Source organism: Gobius niger (assembly GCF_951799975.1).
Source record: "Gobius niger genome assembly, chromosome: 4".
Taxonomy (NCBI): Eukaryota; Metazoa; Chordata; class Actinopteri; order Gobiiformes; family Gobiidae; genus Gobius; species Gobius niger.
The window spans coordinates 24,549,388-24,573,235 of NC_136855.1; the positions used below are offsets into that span (position 1 = coordinate 24,549,388).

General features: G+C 39.3%; 2 protein-coding genes across 3 annotated transcripts in view; both read left to right on the forward strand.

Moving 5' to 3' along the window:
• The window catches only part of LOC306962704 (phosphatidate phosphatase LPIN1-like), a 113,669-nt gene that overhangs the window by 78,441 nt on the left and 11,380 nt on the right, over positions 1 to 23,848 (forward strand). The gene's annotated exons all lie outside the window — the stretch shown is intronic.
• On the forward strand, positions 5,903 to 16,554 carry zfand3 (zinc finger, AN1-type domain 3). 2 transcript variants are annotated; one of them, XM_079555947.1, is made up of 6 exons: positions 5,903 to 6,258; positions 9,936 to 9,976; positions 10,054 to 10,221; positions 12,081 to 12,143; positions 14,050 to 14,259; positions 15,207 to 16,554. In XM_079555947.1, the coding sequence occupies exons 1-6, from the start codon at positions 6,176 to 6,178 to the stop codon at positions 15,359 to 15,361; spliced, it is 720 nt and encodes a 239-aa protein (XP_079412073.1). In that variant the 5' UTR covers positions 5,903 to 6,175; the 3' UTR covers positions 15,362 to 16,554. The 2 variants fall into 2 exon arrangements, with proteins under 2 accessions (XP_079412073.1, XP_079412072.1); XM_079555946.1 differs by having other exon boundaries at positions 12,078 to 12,143; positions 15,207 to 16,549.

Sequence of the window (23,848 nt, forward strand, 5' to 3'; positions counted from 1 at the left end):
TAACAATCCAAAATGTTAACTTAACCATCATTGTGCATTTTATTGGTATTTTAGTCATTCTCAAGTGAAGCCTTTTTAATCAATTTACTTGGCAACATTTCAAGTCAATGGCACATTTAGAAATATATATTTCTGATAAAAATGCACCAATACTTATTTTACTCACTGTAAAACCAAACTCAGGAGTATGTGTTACAATCAGCTCTCACGATGTACATATATATGAGAGGGCTTAACACAGAAATATGCAAAAAATAAAATTAAATGTATACGAGATATGTTACCTGCATGACAAAATAACACGTTTACAAGCTACACACTGAACATGAATAATTATCAGGGAGCCATATTTTGAAATATGTATAATCAAACAAAAAACACTTCCACCAATATCTACTGGTGTTGAAACTTTGCTGAGCCGTAATAAGCAGTTACATTTTGTTTCATCACTCTGTAATGTGCTTGTGTCCTAAGATGAAAGAAACATTTTCCACATATTTCTTTTCATATGGGGCCAGACCAGTAAGCTGCACTAACAGCACTAACAGCACTCCTAACCCATACACAATTTTATCATAGTCCTATGAGTGCATTCTCATCAGCGTGTGCCACAATTAGACTTGTTTTGATTTTTTATGCACTGATGAACTGGACTGAGTGATGTTAGTTTCGTTTCAGTTTAATGAATGGAAATGTATAATGAGTAATGGCTTATGTGGAAGCTTAATCAACAGTGCTACTTGTCTTTGTCCACAGTATTTTTCATATGCATATGTTGGTTTATGTGAAGCATTTTACTTCAACTTTGCTAAAGCAGGAAAGCAATCATGAGAGAGTATATCACTAAGCACATGGATCATTAATTCTTCTTTTCTTCTCTGTATGATGTGGTGGTGTGGCTTGGTGACATTAAACTACATGTTTATTAACACACAGACCCAATACTATCTCGCTAACATTTGTGTAACATTATGAATTGCAGTTGTGTCTAAATGAGAGTGGAGGATTACATACAGTACCTTTCCGATAAAAACGCCCTTACATTATACGATCTCAAAAGTTCACAAGTGAAATCATTATCATGCCTTTTTTGCCGACAATTAATGATTATGGCATGTCTTAATCAAACTCCACATTAGTCTTGATTGGATACCATTAATATGTTAAATATTCTGATGAAAGAAATTTACACAGTGACATATGCGCAGTCTGTACATTTACACACAGCTCAGCGTGCACGAGGTTGTGCGCTCATGTGTGTGTGTGTGTGTGTGTGTGTGTGTGTGGAGCGCACGTGCAAGTTCATAAAGCTCAGACAGTGCACTCACATCAGCTCATTAATGGATAGACAGCTCTGATGGGAACTCATCTGCATTTCATTATCATCACATTACTAGGCTTTTCTAATCAGTTTCCAAATCAGGGTTCGGATTAGAATTTCACAATCATTCGGCAACCTTTCCAAAAAACTACATTATCATGTGTTAGCAATGAACAGAGATGAATTTCATAAAGTCCAGTATTGTTAATGTAAAAAAGTTTGTAGTGGAAAACGTTGAAACCACTTTGACATAGCCTGCCCTTTGATGTTCAGTTTAGCTCAGGAGCACAGTGGTTTCAAGCTTGAATGGAAAAAGTCTCTTTCTACTTGACTCAGGGGAAATGTCACTGTGAATGGTTCGGTACAGTCAAAATACAGAAGAAAAACCATGCCCTATCTTGAGAGCATGCGCTTTGTCAACATGACCTGTTTTCCTCCATTGGAGGGCACACTTGAATAAGCAGTGCTGAGCTGCTGCTACTTCAAGAATATTCCCTCAATTTCACAGTTTGCTTGGTTTTACCTGAGCATGTTTGAAGCCTTAACTTTTATTCTACTTTAAAACAATGTTATCATTGTGTGGAATTTCATTTTTATGTTTGCTCCTATACTTTATCCCCAGCTAAAGTGCATCTGGGAAGTATTCACACCACTAGCACTTTTCCAACATTTTGTTAGGTTACAGCCTCATTCCAAAATGGATTCCACTTTATTTTCCCTCATCTGCACACAATACACAACATGAAAAAGTAAAAAAAGAATGTTTAACAAATGTATAAAAAATAATCTGTGCCTCTTTCATTGGTCTACAGACACTCTGACATGTACTGTCAGCTGTGGGATCTTAAAGACTGGTATGTGCCTCTCCAAACCAAGTCCAGTCAATTGAATTTACCAAAGGTGGACTCCAGTCATGTTGTAGCAACATCTCAGTAGAAAAAAGGATGCACCTGAGATCAGTTTTTAGTGTAATATTTCAGAGTTTTATTTTTAATACATTTGCAAAACATTTTAAAACGTTTTTCACCTTGCCATTTTGGGGTATTGTACATTGATGAAAAAACATACCAAAAACAAATCTAATCCATTTTGTAATGAGCCTGTATTCAACAAAATGTGGCAAACGTGCAGTGGAATACTTTACGGATGCACTTCATTTGGAAAGTTATACATTTCTTTGCAAAGGGAAAACTGTAATAGAACATCTCATCTCATATTGCATGCACGGCTGCGGTGTGTGTGAAGTGTATACTTGTTGTACTTGTGCATGTTATAAAGTAGTGCTTACTAATTGTGCTGTTTCATCTTCTAGAGCCGCTGCAGTTTCTGTCTGTTTAGTACCTCTTTGATCACGAGATGTAGATGGAGGACCCTGGTGCAAGGGTGGCTTTCTTCAAAAGCACTGTGGGAGCTGGGCTGGTGATATCTGTAAAATATTGAAAAAGATCAGCAAAGAGGTGGAGGGAATCACATAATTAAGAATAATTACAAATGCAAGGGTTTGCTGTGATTCTGTCATTTGTATGTCTAAACAATAGCCACTACTGCTTGAGTAACATTTGATCTTCCAGCTGACTGGCAAAGATGTTTTTGGCATTGTTACTACACATTTATGGAGCTAAATATAATGAAAGGCTAAAACTGAGCCAGGGATTGAATAATATATATGTATTTTTTTTATTCAACGAAGCACAACTATTGATTGAGCAAAAAAGCTCTCTTATTAAAATCAATGTAACTACTTTTACACTTATACAACTGATTCACTCCTACGTTTTAAGGCTGCACACTTTACACAGTCAATAACACACAAACTGCGTCTATAGAGAAGTTAAAAGGTAAGATTGGTTTTAAAGATCAGTTTCCCAAACCTTTCAACATCTTGGTTTAAAGCTCTTTATACTGAGTCTACGTTTTGGGACAAAAACATAATTATGAGAAGATAATATTGCCTTAGATCATTTGAGTTGACAGATGAGACATTATGTGAAAGTATTTGTTTCATGTGAATAGGTCCAATAATTACAGAGATATTACCAATGCTATTATCAAAACATCAACATTGAAACATCAAATTTCCACTATATACTTAGCTGCCCTATCTCAATTATAAACTATACAGAGTTCTTAGTAGGTGTTATGTTATACGATGTTTCAATAGCCTTTAGTGAGCAATTGTAGAAGTAGAAATATCAAACACAAATCACATTTTTTTCCTATGACTATTGACTGGATGACCTCGGCTTCTAAGCGAAAAAAAAAAATGAATTAAAAAATCACATTTCATTAAGAGCACAATCAAATCTGGAAAATATGTTTATGACACAACATATGACACAAAAATATTGTGCCAAGTCAACTGTTATGCTATCTGCCAATGCACTGCAAGCTGGATTGGAGTTCACAAACTCAAAAATATTATTTGCATATGGTGAAACTCAGAAAATTTGAATATTGTTAAAAAGTGCATTCATTTCTGTTATTCAACGTAAACTGTGAAACTAATATATGATAGACTCATTACATGCTAAGTGAGATATGTATAGTCATCATTTGTTACAATTTTCATTATTATGGCTCAGCTTGTAAAATCCCCAAATTAAAAATCTCATAAAATTAGAATCCTTTGAAAATGGACTGTAAGCCATAATCATCAAAATTATAACAAATAAAGGCTTGACATTTGTCACTTTGCATGTCATGAGTCTATATCATATATTAGTTTCACATTTTAAGTTGAATTACAGAAATAAATGATTTTCTGGTCACCTGTACATCTGTTTTGCTTATACCTGGTGAAAGGCATATTGGCGCAGTGAAGCAGTTAGCGCTCTTGTGTTACTGCAAGGTCCCAGGTTCGATCCAGGCCTGGTGGGAAGTTCTCCCTGCATAATTTTCCTCTGAGTGCTCCAGTTTCCCCAACAACTAAAAGATGTAAGATCATCTCTGAGGACTCAGTATCTCTGGGACTTTCCAAGTTAAATAAATAACTAAATAAATATTAGACTAATCCTGTATGTTTAGTCTTTTTCTCAAGAAGTCAAACTGCTCTGTGCTGATGTCATGAAGTGGTGTGGTTCTCCTAGGGCAGGGGTGTCCAAAGTGCGGCCCGGGGGCCAAATGCGGCCCTCAGACCAATTTTTTGTTGGCCCTTGGCCTTTTTTCTGAATCAGTAAATATCAGAGATGGTCCTTTTTATTTGAAATTTAATAATTCGACACAATTCTAACCTAACAACTAGGTTAGTTGTTAGGTTAGAAACAACTAACCTAGTTTTTTCAAACCTAACTAACCAATAAAATGTGCTCTGTCTCACATTTTATTGTGAGACAGAGCTGGCATTGAGGATGATCACAGGAAGTGATCAAAACTAAAGCAGGTAAACTAAACCTTCTGTCTTACTAAAAGAACACAACTATAATAAGCTAAGAAGACAGTATGAACCTTTTACAAAGAGCTGGCACGAAGATTTTAAGCATAAATTACGGTGTGGGGCACATTTTAAACCTCTGCTTGTCAAAGGTTTCATGGCACTAACCTTCGATCTATGGCCCTTCACCCGTGTACGCTTCAATATGTGGCCCCCCATGAAAAAAGTTTGGACACCCCTTCCTTAGGGAGTCCTTTGCAGCTTCACCAGCCTTGTTGTGGATATTGCAGTACTCTTCAAAGCAAGGCTGGGCTGGAAGGTTTTTGTTCCCCCATATCAACATTGTACTGGCCTATTACTTTACTGTATTACTTATCAGTATTTTACTATGTGCACTCGGGGATCTGTGATGTTTTCCAAAATTTTAGTTTTGGAATTGGAAACTATGGAAATTCAAGCTTTCAAACAAGCCCTTGCTTATCGACCCAGGCCATAGGCCTCAGAAGGTGTCTGATTTTGAGAGTCAAGGGAGGACTGCTGCTCTGCTCAGCCCATTTTGGTTTGAGCTTCAGTTACCTTCTTCCATAAGGGAACCGTTTGTTGTTTTAAAACTACATTGAATAATTTTACTAGTAGGTAAATCAATGTGTTAAATAAATATTAATGGATTTATATCTTAGGATTTTTGTAACCCTGTAGGAGTGAAATAGGATTCTTACTTGATTTATATAGGATTTTTAAAGTTTGGTTGGAGGGTCGATTTCTTCATCATCAAAAGACTAGAGGCCAACCCCCAAATAGAAGCCCGAAGTAAAGCACCACAAACGTGTTGTACATCATATGACCTAATTTGGTGGTCTGCTAAGAATACTTTTTAGTACTATAAAAGGCTTTGCATCTCTGAATTGTGAAAAAATATTTTCTCAAAATCATCTCAAGGGCCAGAGGTTCATGCTGGAGGGCCAGATTTGGCCCCCGGGCCTGACGCTGTTCTAAAGGAAATCCGACTGTCACTCGGGCTACTAATTGGATCATACCAGTATACAATTTCCTTCAAGTCAATCGTGCAATTGTCCATTTTCATGAATGAATACTCGTTTTAGTCAATCTTTGAATACACACGCTAGTTTATAGAGCACTGCGCACATTCTTTTCCTGAATAGAGAGACTATTCGTTCCCCACACCCCTACCGCTGCAGTGGTCGCTTCCGAGCTCCAGCTGATCGGCCCTGGATTCCCCCGGCCGTGGCTGAGGCGGGCGGCTTCACGGCTCTACTCTGCGTCGTGCAAAACCGTATTTTAGAGCGACTGCCTCCGCGACAGTCTGTCTTTTACTCCCAGAAACGTCGGACGACACCTTTACAGCTTATGTCTGCCTCTTGCTATCCGAGTTAAAGGATCTTAAACGCAAAACGAGGCCATAGTCTATCCCCGGATTCACCTGCTTCACGGCGAGCCTCAAGAGTGTCTGGCCACACAGCGACATGGGGGACACGGGGAGCGAGGGCAGCAAGCCTCCGGCAAACGTAAACATTATACCCCCGCGCTGTCCCTGTGGGTTCTGGGGGTAAGCACAACGATGTGTTCAGTGACTTGCTTTCATTTGCTTTCTTATTCTCGGGAAAGCTAGCAAGCAAGCTGGCTATCTGCTAGCCTAGCAGCTCAACAAGGATGAGCCGCTTTCCTTGTTATTATTACCCCCTCCCCATTGTTTGTAGCTGTAGCTGCGAGCTAAGAGCAGCTGGCCCGTGAATCCCCGATGGCAGCTCTGAAATGAGTGCGCAACTGTCCGGTTATGAGAAAGTCATGACAGACTCTTGAAATGTTGTGGGGGCACTTTAACTTTCACAAAACAGCGATGACAATGAAAATCCGCCACACAATTCGTAAAGAGGAACTGTGCATGTTAGTCCGCCACCACGTAGCTTTCTATCATATTTTGCATAATGTTTACATCTATTGAGTAAGTGTCTGTCCTCCTATTTAGCCTGGCTTCAAGAAACGACTGAACATAAAATGGTTTCTCTATGACTGCACAATTAGATTCCCAAGGCAGCACAAGTTTAGTACAGACAGTTTCCAGACAAAACATGCACCAATGGGAAAAAAATGTGATGTGAGAGTCTACATCAGGGGTGTCCAAAACTTTTTTTCATCAAGGGCCTCATAGTGAAGTGTAAATGCCGTTTTAAGAAAGGTCTTAACTGTTCCCCACACTTTTATTTAGTAGGCTAAGCAGTGCTTAATTTGTAAATTAGAACTTTTGGTCTGATGTGATGGATGGGGGGAACAGGCCAAAACATTTGCCGGAACACTCTCATTAGACACCATTATATCAGATACTTTTTTGCCGGATCCTCCAAAATATTTCCCGGATCCTTTACCCTGAAAAAAATTTAATTGGGGGAATGCATTCCCCCAAACAGGAGATCAAATTAAGCACTGAGGCTAAGTAAAAAAAAAAGTGCCATCTCGTGCAGTGTGTGCCAGTTCAACAAGACGCCTGAGGGCCAACACAAATTGGTCCGATTGGCTGCGTTTGGCCCCTTGGCCGCACTTCGGGCACCCCTGGTCTACATACTAGCATATAAAAATGTTGTGTTCCTAATCCCCTGCACATTCACAGTAAATTACTGTGTTTCAGCTTGTTAGGTAGGCAAAGTTTGAAGTTGGTGTTTGTCTTCCATATCTTTCATAACTTATTCAGTGGTTAACAAGCATGATCAAACCACATGTGATTTTCCGTCCGCATCACACACTCCAGTGCTTGCTGCTGATACAAATTAAGCCTCTTTTCTATTTTTGATTCTTATATCTTTCACACCACCTTATGTTTGATATTCTCTGTGCCTCATTAGCTGTAATTGCACTTGGCATTTAGCAGGAGTTGTTAAATTAATCCTGTTATGTCCTTTTCGATTGCTCCGGAGTGCAGCCCCCATTATTGTCATAAAGTGCTCTTTGAGTCGTATTGAGAAAGAAAAGAACAAATTGAGTGGCTTTTAGCTTTTTCTTGCTTGGCCTTTACTGCCAAAGCTACTTTCTTTGAAATGACTTTTTACTTGATTTTCATAAAAAACACACGTTTAAAAGGGCTAGAGGCAAGTTGGTCATTTTCATACTCACTACTGCCACCTCAGGTCTTATGTGTAACTGCAGCTTCTATATTAAAGGAATAGGCCGCCGTTTTTACATACTAAGATATGTTCTTAGCTCATTTTAGTCGAGTTAATATATCCCCGTCTGGTCTTTGTCCGCGCGCTCTGGCACGCAAACGGAGCACATACGCAGCCTCTCCCACATGTCACATAGCTCTGAAAAAGCTCACGATAGAAGCTACCAAGCTCTTCCACGTGTTCCCTATTTAAATAAAGTTGCGTGAAGTGTTTTCATGCGAAGTATATTTACCCAGAAATGTAGCATGTCGATTTTATAAGCAAATAAAAAGGGGGACTATATTGTGAGGCGTAATGATACGAGGAGCACAGCGTCCGCGCAGTAACTCCTAAAGACTTCCCCCGCTCACTTCCGTCAATAACCTTTAGGAGTTACTGCGCGGACGTTTTACTCCTCGTATCATTACGCCTCACAATATAGTCCCCCTTTTTATTTGCTTATAAAATCGACATGCTACATTTCTGTGTAAATATACTTCGCATGAAAACACTCCACGTAACTTTATTTAAATAGGGAACACGTGGAAGAGCTTGGTAGCTTCTATCGTGAGCTTTTTCGGAGCTATGTGACATGTAGGAGAGGCTGCGTATGTGCTCCGTTTGCCTGGCAGAGCGCACGGACAAAGACCAGACGGGGATATATTAACACGTCTAAAGTGAGGTAAGAACATATCTTAGTATGTAAAAACGGTGGCCTATTCCTTTAAGCTCGTGCATGACTAAGGAGCGAATTAACACCTTTCTGAGTGACAGTGCAGGATTTTAGAGGCAGTTGTGGTGAACAGGTCTGAGCTCATTCTACACATTAAGAACATGCTGGAACATGTAGGGGGAGGAAAATACATCATTTTAACATTTTTAAACTCTGTATAGTCCCTTAAATTAAATGGTTTAAATTTATATAGCGCCTTTCTACCTGCTTAGGCATTCAATTTACATCAAAGAACCACTCACCCATTCACACTCTCATTCATACACAATGTACGCAGACACTGGAGGCAAGGTGGGTGAAGTGTCTTGCCCAAGGACACAACTACAGTGTGTGCCCGTGGGATTTGAACCTTGAACTGCCGACCCTCTGGTCACAAGACGGCCCTCTCCACTATCTGCACCACTGTTGCCCCAAATTAAGTAGTTTGCAACCAGCAAATGCAATAATTTTTTACCTCTGGACTGGAATCAATGATTAACATTATTTTTTGTCAGGCCCATAATTCCTCATAATTTTATTCCTTGAAGTGAAATGATTCTTTTCTGCAAATCTGGAACAAAAGATTTAATTCATCCACTGGCCATTATCTGTTGTGTTTCAAATTCATTAGTATACACTCCTAACAGATGAATACATAGAAACTTAAATGGCAAAGCCTGTTTACAGATCTTTGTTTTCTTAACACAAAAGCTCACACTCACTGAGCAATGTCTGTGGTATTTCTGTCTCCTTGATCACTTAGGTGCCTACAAGCTCTTGGTGATTGGAGTCTGTATGTTATTCTCACATCATCTCACCTTAACTTTATTTCATTAACCTTTTAATTTCCCTTAATTGGACATCTTGACAACGGGAAGTGATGTTTATCCTGATTGGCTTCCTTCCTTCCTGCCTGCGCCTGATGAGGTGTCTGCTCTCTCTTCGTTCTCTTTCTGCTTCTGTACCCAAGAGTGTACCCACAGCAGCAGTGGACTGAGAGTCCTCGGGTCGACTGCAGCTGATCCTACATGTAAAAATGGGGACAAAGGTGTGCGACGAGGCACCCAAAATAAATAGGATGTGACTGATAGCAGTGCCCGTCACGCTCACTGCTCAGACAGTGAGGGCCGAGCCGAGAGGAAATAGGAGTAGGACTTCGAGACGAGAGGCACAGCCAATTTGCTGCCAAAGTCTAGTGCCCCTCAAATCTAAAAAGCTTCTGTGACCTGGCATAACAAACTGTTGTTACTATTTGAGAGTTTAGAAATTGTGTATTTTAATAACCTGTGACTTAAAGAAAACCAGGTCAATGGAGCTATACCTTCTTTGGTAAAACATGATGATCAAATGATTTTTTTGTGTGTCTTTTTCCCAAAGGTCGAGCAAAACTATGAATCTCTGTTCCAAATGTTTTGCAGGTAAATGTTCCTTTTAGTTCTCGTTTTAAGCTTGTCCATTTTGAATTGTATCGTTAATGCATAGTTGTTATCACCAGATATCCAAAAGAAACAGCCAGATGAAGACTGTGCCACCAAGAGTTCTTCGAGCTCCAGTTGCGGCCAACCTGATATCTTCTGTAATGATGCAAACAACAGCTTATCTCCAGCCCTTACCTCAATACCCAACACACCAGAGAACCCTACTCCAGGACCTGCGCAAACTGGTAACGCCCTTTGCTTTTGTGCAGGTTTCAATAAAATATGGGGCTGTTGAAGATGTAAAAAACAGGAATGTTAAAATCTGTTTACTGCTATGAATCTTAAACTTCAATTTTATTTGAACTGATAGTTGTCCTCACAAAGAAACTCGGTATGGTAAGGCACGTCTATTTGTAGCACACCATTTTTACTCAAGATGTTAATGGAGAACGATTAACCGATTTATAAAGCTGTAAAAACTGTTCATTGTTTTTGTTAAATGAGGGAGGAGCAGCTGCAGTGCCCCTGTCCTGGCTATATTTGTCCTCATGGCACAGACAGAGCAAATGACTGCAAAGGATATTCTGAAGTGAAGGTTTTAAGAGGACACCTACAATTGCCAGGGCATCCTTCATAGCTTTACAGCGACAAGGTTATTTGTGGAGGTCAATCCAGGACACAACCATATTGTAGTTACTAAACACGGAAACAAAGAAAAGGCACTTTTGCTTTGATAGGGCTGCACGTATTATGAACTGCTAAACCAATTAACATTAATTTCAGACCATGGTTGACGAGGTTGAAATTAAAGGGTTTGTTACTAAGTAACTTGTTTACCTTAATAAATCCTTTCCGTAGTCCCTCTGGGGGTAATACAAGGGTTAATGGGATGATTGGGGAGTCTTTCATCTCCCCCTGGTGTCTCTGGTCAGAAAACCACAATTGCAACTTCGCTGCCTGCGGGTCGGTAGCCTGGAAAAATCCAGTCTCAGCGCTGTACTAGTGTGTGAGTCTGGTAAGTCTCCCCATCAACTTGATTTCTACCGCATTATGTATGGAAACAAACAGGAAGGGGAATAAATCAATTAGCGAAGGGCAGTCAGGGCGTTATTAGCGGTTTTGCGTTAATATTCAAACAGAATTATGAATCACAAAGCTCACCTACTGCCGATGTGTTTTTGGTAATTTACCGCTGATTGGAAAAAAAAAAACCTCGGCTCTCCTGATAAAATGTTATCGAGGGGACTTAAGCATCCCAAGCGTGACGCTGCTCAAGAACAACACGTGATCGCAAATAAATGATTCTGATTGCACGGCTCCGTTTGAGTTTGGCAGGAGCGGCAACAGCCAGCTGATATCCCCCGTGTATAAAATATACAAAGGGGTGTCATTCTGGATGCCAGGCTACCGGGTCGGAGCCACCAATACACACTAATGGAATCACGAAGAAGAAGCAAACTGCGGGCTGGCGCCACTTAAACAGTATTTACAGCCATGTTTGAGTGAAAATCATCTCCATAGAGTAATTGGATGTACAATATCCCTCTCTCCCTTTGTGTTTTCTGTCAGCGTAGTATTTACTCTGACCGACAATTAATGAGTAAACAAACGCAAATTGCTGCATTACCTGCAACACCTGCAGTGGCACGTATGGCCTTCAGGGGCATGAGTTACTTAGTACTGCTTTAATAAGACCCCATGAAAACAGGACATTTTGTTTGTTAAGAACTTGGATTGTATGGCCTAAATAACTGCAGTCTTCTCTATTTGCTAATTACATCCATTCAAACTGCAATTTTGATACAATTACAATGAATTAGGCTGCCTGTCTGTGTAGACATGCACCTCTCTGTAGGATCCTGTCTGCTTTTACTCTATTTGATTTAAAAGATACTTTTTACAGTGACATTTCATTTTGTCAAACCTGTATGAAAGAAATAACTTGACATTTAGAACTCTTTTGAAAAGAATATCATTTTAGCCCTGTATTTTTATTCACTTGACGTTGACATTTTCTTCATTCTCTTGTTAGGTCCTCTCTCTGACTCCCAACTTTCTTACCATAAATCTGTTTTTCTCTGAATTTGTATCTCTTTAACAGAAGTATCCAGCACAGGCAGCGACTACAGTGCACTTTGCACTCCCACAAAACGATCTTTAGAATCAGGTCAGTGAACAATATTTGTATGTATCATTTGTTTTGAGGCAAAGTATTAGGAAAATACCCTCTGCAGTAGCTCACACACTCGTTGTACTTGCGCTTGTTTAGTCCAAGTAAAGAACTGGTTAAATTTGAGGTTCACTACAGTCTTGTCTATTTAGTTTTGGTTTATTTTCAACCATTATTTATTATTATTGAGTTATGGCAGATATCAAAGCTGGACATGCTATACTTGTCTGAAAGCTTGAATGTTTCTTGTTTTTATACCCATTAACAATATTACTGTGCTCTAGACCAGTGGTTCCCAAAGTGGGGGTCGCAAGATGATTTTGACACAATATTTTCTAAAAAACATCATTCTTTTGATTGAAAACAGCACATTTTAATGAAATTAAGCCAGATATCATAATACAGTATCCAAACTAACATCAATAAACCAGATTTGAATTTTTTTCGCACCTTAAATTATTGTAAATACTAATAACATTTTACAGAAAGGGATCCTGAATTGTCCTGAAAGGTTTGCAAGAGTTAGTTTTCTGGTGGCTTGTTTTGTTGGTGGTGTGCATAATCATATATTTGATCACATTTATCTTTGTAAATCAGAACAATGTGATGAGTTGTCTAAAATCTTAAAATACTACAAAATAAACTACAAATTAAAAGCACATGGCATCATTTATGTAGCTGACTTCAAATTCCCTACAAGTCAGTCTCTAGTTTAAACTGTATTTAGTTAGTTGTTTAGTTGATATAAATTAGGTTTGTGAATTATGTCTCTAGTGTTTTCCTATTCCTGCAGAATCATTAGCTAATTTCCATTTCCTTGTTTTTTATGCACATTGTTGTTTAGTTGAGGAAACCTAACTCAACCTCAGTTTTACACCAAACACACAGGTTTCTTTCCCTCCATCCTGCACATGACTCAGGACATCTGCAGTGTCGGCACAGCTTTGAAACACTGTGAACATGTTGATCCCTTAAAGCCAAGTGCACATGCACACGCAGCATCATTTAAAGCTGGTACACATGGATTTCTGCAGTGCCCCTTTTGACCGGACTCACTCTACTGTTTACAAAATAATTGTTCGACTTTCAAAAGATCCTGCTGATTGTTGTTGAGTGAGTTTTTGCTTGTGTACATTAGAAGCTGTGATTTAGCAGGATAACGAACATGGGGGAGATGAAGGCATGTAGCGATACACAAGCTCACACACATACAGCACTGGGATCGATGCAGGCCAGGGGGATAGGGCTGCTCCGCTTGGCCTAGTTCTCAGAGATTTATTGAGTGCTGATCTGCATTCGGCCGGACTAGGGAAAAAAACTCAGCAGGATTGATGAGAAAGCTGAGTTTAAAATCCAGCTGGCCAGTACAACGCTCTGTATGCCTCCCCATTCTCAGGTACAGGGGTGAGCGTAATCTAATGCAAGAGAAACATTCATCTTCAAACTGCCTTTTATTAAACACAAAGAGGCTTTTTGGTTCCAGCCGCCATCATTTGTCTTCTGTCAAGAGCGAACTCTACTAAATCAAATTTTACGTCCCTGTATTAAAAGGACGTTAGGTTTAACTGTTAACGATGAGTACTTTGGACAAGTGGGGTAAATGATTTAAATTTATTATAATAAGGTTAGCTAAAGAAATACAAAAAATCATCATCAAAGACTGAATAGAGGTAGAGTACTTTGCTGGAAAAAGAACCTAAATAATGCACCTAAACTATATGAAAATGCAGGCCTTTGTTATTTAATTTACTGACAAAGACCACTAACTGCAAAATTACAGCTTCTCCATTTGCCTCATAAACGTTTACAATAAAAGATATCTTGACTGTAATGATAAATTCTTGACATTCTTTGTAAGCGATGCTTCATAGTGTTGTTGCTTTGTTTCTTGGTGTTGCTACAGCCTCAGACTCAGAGAGTGACGTCTCACCTGCAAAGCGAGCGAGAGTGGGTGACGTGTCAGAGGAAGAGGAAGCCTCATCATCATTGGCTTTTTTGTGCTCTTCATCAGCTTCATCTCGTACTGGCCCAAAACAACGGAATCGTAAACGTTGCCATCGCTGCCAAGCCAAACTGGAGCTAGTCCAACAGGAGTTGGGTTCTTGTAGATGTGGTATGTCTAATAATGCACACGTTTAATTGTTTCTGTGTAGGTGCTGTGATAGCAGAGAACTGCATGTTTGTTGTTGAAATATTGACGCCTGAAAGAACCTTGGGGAGCACACAAACATTGCACATAAACCATGAGTCAATTATAACAAACACTAATGCAGTTTAAACCAATACTTGCCTTGGTAATCAGCTTGTTTGCATACAAATTAAAGTACTTAAAAAGTCTCAGCCCTTCATTGCTTGAAGACCATCTGTTTTAACCCAGGCCATCATTTTCAAATTGGAAATTGACTTTCTCTTTTCCACAAGGCACTTGGTAAAAGATGGCTCTTTGTGCCTGGATGCTTAAATGCTTATACTTTTCTGGACCGAAAAGGGAAATGGCAGCAATTATAGTGATTTCTGACTTTATCAGTAATTGTGGATTACTTTGATAATGGTTCTACCAAGTGTCTCGATGTTTGCTAAGCAGCTCTGATAATGGCTTGAACTATAAAGCGTTTCAATTTGTAAGCAAGGTAAAAGGAAGAATTGAGTATGTCATTTTGGTCAATTTGTACTGTGCGGGTGTGAGAGCAGAATTCAGGCCATGTATTAAAGGATATTTATAGACAGACTTATCTGACCAACATATGCAGGAATTGAGGTGTGGACACAGATATGCGACGAGAAATCAGCTTTCAAACAAGGTACCAGTGCTGATGTGTCCGGGCGCAAGAGGCTTTTATCCTTTTCTCATTAAATAATTAAAGCGGAAACCATCATATTCATTGTAAAACATGAATTTGCAGTTACCCAAAATGAGTGTGCAGTGGCCTTGTGTGAAAGTCTGTAACAATATGCTGTAAATTTGGTAGAGATGACTCAAAAATATGACTCTCAGAATGACTTATGTGTCTAAGCAGATGACACTCACCTGTTTCCCTTTCTATTCTCACCTCTTTCCAGGCTATGTCTTCTGTATGCTCCACCGTCTCCCAGAACAACACGAGTGCATGTTCGACCACTTGGGCCGTGGTCGTCAGGAGGCTGTTCTCAAGATGGTCAAGCTGGATCGTAAGGTGGGCCGCTCATGCCAGCGCATCGGTGAAGAATGCTCTTGAGCAGTCTCTTTTTTATCATGTTCAGAGGGCATCTTGGCACTTATAAAGATTCTTTGTGTTTTCCGGATACATTTCTTTTCAAACAAATTATTACCTCTGCACCTGTTTCTGCTTGTGTTTCCTTGCGGCCAAGATGCCTTTTGGATAAATCAAACCCAAGAATCAAAGAACATTCAAAGCAAAAGAGCTTCAGATTTTGAAGAGTTTCTGACTTTAAGAGTGAGTGACAAAGCTAAATGAAGAAGAATTTATACATGTTTCCCAGTAGTCACTTAAGACTGTACCATTTACCTCACAGAAAATAAGAGAATGAAAATCACAGCAAGACTGTGCTCTTTACCTCAAACAGGGCTGTGTTTGCTCTGTGCCAAGCAAACTCTGCTAGTCTCACTTTCAATCAGTGTCTTACCTGTGGACAGTTCCTACAGCTCTTCAGAGGACTAACCGTAATCAGCACCTCAGGTTAACAGGAGTTTTTCTGCACCGAAGCCTACACACTGGACAATACGATTGGAAATCATCACTGTCTTCACTGCAGAGACTTGATCAAGCGAGACTTTTAGTAGTCATTAAAAGATTTGTGTCTTCCTCACTTTGTTTCAGGTTCTATAGCTCCTTATGTACACAGTGTTTGTTGTTTGTTATGCATAAACTTAAAGACTATACCCGAAAAGTTGTGCTTAGACAGCACTAATGTCTGTGCTACCTGACTGTTGATCGCTTCTGAACTGAAGTGAATTATCTTTTCATTTCAGTGATTATGGCTTGGACTCATTTGCTTTTCAAAAATAAGAATAGATTTCACCTTCAATTATCTTCTCTTTCCACCCTTTTCCAAACCACGCCCGTATCATTTCTACTGTTTGCCTCTTTTACTTTTCCCTGGCATCTCCCTCTTGCACTGCTTTAGAGGGAGACTCTGTCTGTACTGAACAGAAGCTGAAAGCTTACATTTGATAAAGTCATTACTTTATAGATATCTTTTTGCCTCATTCATCAAACAGTAGCGATATGTTCTTATCAAATCTTTATGTAAATGGAATCTTATTTAAGCTTTTCAAGTTACAGAGTTACTTTCACGTTAGTGTAGATTTACCTCTTTGGTTGTTACGTACCAATTTGGGATGATGACTGTGGGAACTTTATAATTTTATTTTATTTTTGCTTTCACCTTTCGCTTTCCTTTTTATTTACTAAATAAGAATAAATTCCTCACAGAATTACAGCTTTGTTGTGTTTTCAATCACAATCGGTACAGTAATGTGGACTGGGGCTTTTCAGTATGGATGTTAACTGTTTATTGTTGTGTAACTACCACAGTTGGCAATAAGCCTATATCAAACATACTGCACCTAACACATTTACACTCATTACACATATGAGGAGGATGTGATTACATCTCCTTGTTCAGCCTGGAGTTTGTTGTCTGTGAAAAGAAAACTTGAGTTGTATCTCAGCCCCGCAGGCCTCTCTGACTCCTCACTTTGTTTTGTTTGTTGGTATCTCTTGTTCCCTGTTGTCTTTTATTTTGTCTTGATATCCTGACACTGAATGGAGCGCCAAGCCTGCACTCACGGTTGCAAGAAGGCGCAGGAGATCTTTCTTTGCCAAAGGCTGACTAGTGTTCGAGAGGGATTTGGGGATAAAATGTTGTGGCCGGTGCTAAGTAATCTGCTTAGAGCTCAACAAATACAGGACAGCCTGCCACTCTCTCAGCGCCTTGAGGCACTCAAATCGGTAACACACATCCTCTTTTTATTGGCTATTGTCTCATTAATTGCTTGTTTTTTCTGTGCGGTGACATCTCTACATTTCCCCGCTCCGTTCAGTCTTCCCTTCTGAAAATGCCCTGCCTAAATATCCATTTTATACAGCATGAGTGCCCATGGGAGATGTGTTTGCTCTTACTAGGTTTGAAGCTCAGATTAAAGGGGGGAAATGATCTCAGATGCCGTAAATGCAGAGCATCAGTGTAAACAGCAGATCAGCCTGGCTCTCTGATGTGTCACACAGGGCTTTCCAGGCACTGCTGATACACTAGTAGTATTAGGATTGATGATGAGCCACAAGTGTAAAAGCATATATGTAATTACACCCCACATTTACTTATTCACACAAGCTGCTTCCTAGAGCGGATTAGGATCATATTTTGCTTAAGCGATATCTATGGAATGGTGCTTGTGCTGTTCAGGTCAATATCCTATTTAAAGCTAATGCCAACCTCTAGAAGCACAACCACTCTACTCTTAGACATTGCAGGTGTACAGGGGAAAGAAAATTACATTTGGCGATACATTATCAATTTAAATTTCTTTCTGAAGATTACATATAAATATATCTGAAAAATGTCTTGCACATTTTGTATTTCATAATTTCATATGACATGACATTCTTGTACTGCATATGAATGAAAATAGCTACATTGTCATACATACAAAAAAATTCAATACTATTTACATACTGTAGTAGATTCTCAGTGAAGGCATTAGGTCTTGAAAGGTGAGTGCATCGCTGGGTCCAACAAATGAGTGCTCCTCAAGGATCAGGTCTGATACGAGGCATTTCCATGAACAAAATAAAGAACTTTTACTTTAAGTCAGATCGGATCTTCTCCTTTATTCATCATACATATGGAATTATGGTTAAAACAAAAAGAAGGTGAAAAAGATTCTTCAAAATAACTGCCTTTTTTATTGGTTTAAGAAGGTCGGTGCATGTTAATGAACACGGCACACCAGATTGTAGCAATGGGCTAATTTACATCCGTTGTCCCACACTCGCACACCCTTACACACTCTCATTCATCCTGGAGTACCTGGCGGAAACCTATGCAGACATGGGGAGAACATGCAAACTCCACACAAAATCGAACCCAGGACCTTCTAGCTGTGAAGCACCAATGAGTGTCACAATGTAGTCACCAGAAAAAAATGTTCACAGCAGGACTTTGGAAAATGTCATGAATAAAGGGTGTCATTTTTTAAGAATTCAAAGCAAAAAACATACTTGGATTATTTCACCCTTTTTTGTTTCCTACATAATTGTGAATGTGTTCATGCTTAGTTTAAGCCTTTGGTGAGAATCATGCAATGTAAATAGTGTTGAAACTAAGGGAAAAATGATGGTGTACACATTTTAATTAGCCTTATTTACACAACCATATACATACAGGATGCTGCCATTAATCTTTTCACAGGCTGCTTCAGGTGAAAGATGTGAAAGGTTTTTTTGTGTCATAAGAGATTTAGGATTTAAAAAATTATATTAAAATGTAGGCTATTTTTTCCAGTTTAAAACAATTTTATTATTTTTGTTCCTTATCAGGCATTAAATTGCCAGTATTTTCCCCCCAAAGTAATTTAAAAAAGAAAAAAAAAGAAGAAAAATCACAACCAACATCCCATGAGCAATCGATCCTGTGAGTCAAACCGGAACTGTGTAAGTGCAGTGTCCTGTCAAAATGCTCAGATTGTATGAAAGCCTCATTCTCTGCATTCTTCAGCCTTACATCTATGGAGTAGTATTTGTGCCAACATTAAGGACTTTATACCAGATTTTTTTTCTAATAATGGAGTGGAATGTATTTTTTCCTCCTTTAGTATATTGTAGACTTAATTGTGTGCATCTAATTTTCAAATTTTCTGTCAAAATCGCCCAGAAAAGTGACCCGGAAAAGTAAAGTTCTGTTCTCACGCTTCCTCTTTTTCCTCACTCTGTCTCAAAATGCTTCTGCGCTCTCACATTCAGGCCTTGTCCACACATAGCAGGTTATTTATGAAACCACCCTCCATCTTGAAAAGAACTAGAGTCCATACAGCCTAGTTTAAAAACATTCCTAACCGTCTGTATGTGTTGTCAAGTACATTAACTGTTCAAATCTCTCCACAAAGGTGTCCCAAGTTCTACCTAACCATTTTTGAGACATATTTGATAAACCAAATGCATTTTGCCGTTTTCCGTAATCTTCTCTGCTTGTAAAAACAAACAAGCAAGACACGAATGAACAATTGTTAAAACCAACACCGTTTTGAGGGACCTGTGCTGTTTCTGAATTTCGTAGGCAGTGACGTCCGGCCACTTAAAACTTTATACTATCTTTATTACGGATCCCCAAAGTTATTACCGCAGTAATAAGTCTTTAACAACACAAACATGTACAATAACATACTAAAACTCTGGGCATTTATGTCCACATTCACACCAAAGCTTTCCAAAATCTTCACTTTCGTTTTTAAGGACAGAAATGTGTGGTTTGATGTGGATGACAGGCCAAATCGAAGTAAAATATCTTTGTTTTATGAGATACATCTGCTACGTGTGGAGACGGCCTCAGTGTCTGCGCTCTCAGATCTGAGAACTGCCTCTCAATGTAAAAATCCACAACCTCAGTTCTCAGATCTGAGAGCACAGAAGTGTTTTGAGAGCGCAGAAAGAATGCGAGTGCGCAGAAGCATCTTGAGAGGATGCGAGAATGCAGAGATGGACATTGCGAGGACAAAACAGCTTCACGTGCAAAACTAACTCTTCATATTGGCACAAATATTGCGCCATATAAATCTCACCTACAGAAGAGACAGGCCAATAGAAAACATCTGCCTCTCACCTCATCCAGGATCGATAACTCATGCCTTGATTCAAGGTATAATTCAAGGTATAATTTTAGTGTACAAAAGACATAACATAAAGTTCATGACCTGTGAAATTTGATGACAAACAACCTTCCATGGAAGTATGGAAGTGCTTTTGCTCTTCACATATCAAAAAGACAATCCCTAGACTTCCACTGCAGCATAGTGAAATCCTTATGTCAGAGACTCACAATGTGTTAAAAAATTCAAGTGGTGTGTGTCTGACATTTGGTCTGGCTAAAGAAAATGAGTGGGGTTGGTGTGAGATCCACTCCTGGCCTCGCCATTATCGTCAGGTGGAGATTTTTCTGCAGCCTGACCTTTAAGGAAGGAGCTGACTGCACACTTCTCTTCAGTTAGTCGCCGTTTTGATCAAAGAAAGATAAACCGGTGAAAAGGAGAGGCTTTACAGATGAACTATAGATGAAATGAGAAGTCTCTGGGCAGAGGGCACAGGCACCAAGCTTTAAATTAAGGGTTACTCCACAAGAACATCCAGAAATCCAATTTTATTACTTGGTTTCTAAAAATAAAACCTCAGTGTTCGATATTAATGCTACTAGTAGCAAGAGTGCTATTATTGTACTTTTTCCCAACATGGTTTTAAAGTACAATGTCGTAATTCTGTTTATCAGTATTCCTGTTTTATCAGCTTTAATGTTTATGTGAGCTCTCAGTTCATCTTTTGACCTGTAATCTCAGTCTGTGCTGTAATAAAAGACAACAGGGAACACTATCTGGGGGCTTAACATTATTGATTTTTGTTTCTCAATTTTCTCAATTAGAATCCAAGTTTGGTGAGTACAGTAATGTACAGTCCAATGTACAATCAGCTGGATTTGTGATAAATTGGATTATCTCCCAATTAAATGCATCGTCCCAACAGCTGCTATAGGTCAGCCTCAGTTGGGCAGGGAGCTCGCTGTTCCCGCTTCTGCCAAACTCAAACAGATCCATGCAATCAGAATCGTTTATTTGCGGTCACGTGTTGTTCGCGGGCGGTGTCTCACTTTATATGCAGAAGATGTATATAATTCTATGAGAAGACCCCTCGATAACAATCTATGGGCGGCGCTGGGAGAGGCAAGATTTCAGCGGTAAATGACCAAAAACACAATGGCAGTAGATGAGTTTTGTGATTCAAAATTCAGAGACTTACCAGACTCACATGCTGGTACAACGGTGAGTCTGGATTTTTACAGGCTACATTATAATACGTCTTTGATTATTCCTACTGTATGTGAATATTTTGCATTTGTGTTTTGTAGCAGTCAGAGGAGTTGCTTTATGGCATATTATAATCTATTAGCCTAACCCGCCACGACCACACACTTTATTCTTTGTCAGAGGTTTGTTAAGTCTTAGAGCTCCTTCTGAATTATATGGCATATTTGAAAGAGTATTCTGCAATTCATTTTACAAACAGAAATGTTGAACAGAAAATAGTGGCTGCCAGGCTATAAGGGTAAAATGAAGACTCGTGTACAGTTGCCTTTCTGTCTGAAAGATCTTTGTGACTATTCATTAAATTTTCTTCATCTACCGGCTATGGTCTAACCACTGGGGAAAAACGAACACGAGTACGATGAGTGAAAAATAAAGGGATTTTTTTTAGAGCTAGGAAACATATTTTATAGAATTTTGAACATTCATTGCATTTTTGGCTGTGGTTGTAATTGCACATTAAAGTGTAAACCGCGTACTTTCAAAGCCACTGATATTGGCTGTGGTTCATTTTCTACATTTTTTTTGTTGTTGTTGTATAATTTCATATAATTCTACGATGTTTGATATAGCTTTCTGCACTGATCGTTGTGGAAGCCGCTGACAACCTAATCCCTCAGACCCCTCCCTTGTCTCCCCTTGATTCCATTACCCCAACTGTGATACAATTTCCCAGTGACACTCGGCACCATTAGACGGCCACAGACGCAGACCAAAATCTAAATGTAATGGACCACATCCTTGTATAGTGTCTAATTACTAATTGTCCTGATATTGCGTTACTGCTGAGGGGCTGAGGTGTTTGGTGTGGACAGATTAAGAAGACGCTGAAGCAAATGCAGTTATGGAGACTGATGCGTGTTATTCGACAAAGCAATATAGTTAGGCTTACAGGAAACCGTTCAGACCAAGAGGTGTGTCGGGACTCTGTAGCACAGGTCAATAAACTTTGTTGTCTAATAAATGTAGCAAAGTGATGTATGTCAAATGAGTATCAAATTTTGGGTCTTGCCATGTCTTGTTTTTTGAATTCACACAATTATTTGTGAATTGCAATATTTTCTTCATTACATTTTCTTTTCCACTCCCGTTTCTTATGTTCCTTTTTCTCGATGCTACAATCTCTCGGTATTGCTATGTCAACCACAATGGCTTTCCTCAGCTTTTTGTCCACCACCAAAATGTCTGGTTGGTTCACCATTACCATTCTGTTCGTCTGGATCGGTCATTCTCTACCACCACCTTCCAGCCCATACTTTGCACAGATGTTCCTGTACACTATGGGTTATGGCACTCCATGCAAGCTTTTCCTGCAGCATCTTACACCCTGCAGTTATGTGCTGGATTGTCTTAACATCTGTGGTCAATATCTCATCCTTTGACCAGCTTATTATTCCTGCAGGGTTCTGATTACTGGCAGGGCTTAGCTGTTTATTGGTTGCCATTTGCTTGTGGGATTCTGAGGTTAGCGTACAGCTTGATGTCATCCACGTAGAGGAGATGACTGATGGCCCCGTTCCTGAGTGTGTATCCAAAGCCTGTCTTGTTGATTATTTGGTTAAGGGGCTTCAGACCTATGCAGAACAGCAGTGGGGACAAAGCGTCTCCTTGGTATTTGCCACATTTGATGGAGACTTGTGCAAGTGGCTTGCCATTGGCTAATTTAGTCTCCTGTTGATTTAATGATCTAGTGGCCTTGAGTCGTAGGCTTCTTGTAATCAACCCAGGCAGTGTATACAAAGAAAGATAAATACAAGGGTATGTGCCATTTGGACTGCTGTAATGCAAATTATGAATCACAAAACTTTGCAACTTTTTTATTAACAGTAATATTAAATCAATTATTGAAAACAGCAATGTATCATTGACCAGCGCTGATACAGCCCTATTGAGTGTTTGTTTTTTGTTTTTTTAAGTTACCTTGGAAACCAAGCTCAGAAAGGTTAGCAACATTTCTTCAATCAAGCCTGTTATTCTGACCTAAGTCCTCTGCTTTCTGTCAACCTCACACTTTGGCCCTATGTGAGGCAGGGGAAAGAGGCTATTTTACCCACAAATGAGAACCTCTGATGAAACCTGTGCTCTCGTCACATCCAGGGGCTGTCGTAGGCAATTTAAAGTTTTAAATAAATAATTGTTTGAGGCAAAAATAATGTTCACAAACAGGGCATTGCTTCCCTTCACTGTAACAGACCGGTAATTCTATGAACCACAGTTAGAGGCCTAGATGCATCAGCTGTTGCCTACAATTCACCAAAACATCTGGTAAAAATTGCAGAAGTAAACAACAGCAATTGCTCGTATATGAACAACATAATAGTACCAAGACAGTGGCTTTACTCAAACTATAGGCTAACAATTCGACATGCATCCTGATGTGAAAGACTAGGCTACTCAATTATGGGAAGCCCTCCACCTGTGGAGTGTTTTCCAACACATAGAGCTATGTGCTAATTAGCTCGTCTATATTGTCTTAATAACAGCTGTATTATGAGTCATCCCACACTTATGTACTGCGATAATACGTTTGGGACACATTGGTCCCTTGGCTTATAACAGAGACAATATTTCAATTAATTTCAGCGCAGCTTTATAAAATCCTATTATATTTTTGACTGTTCTCCTGACGTTGGTT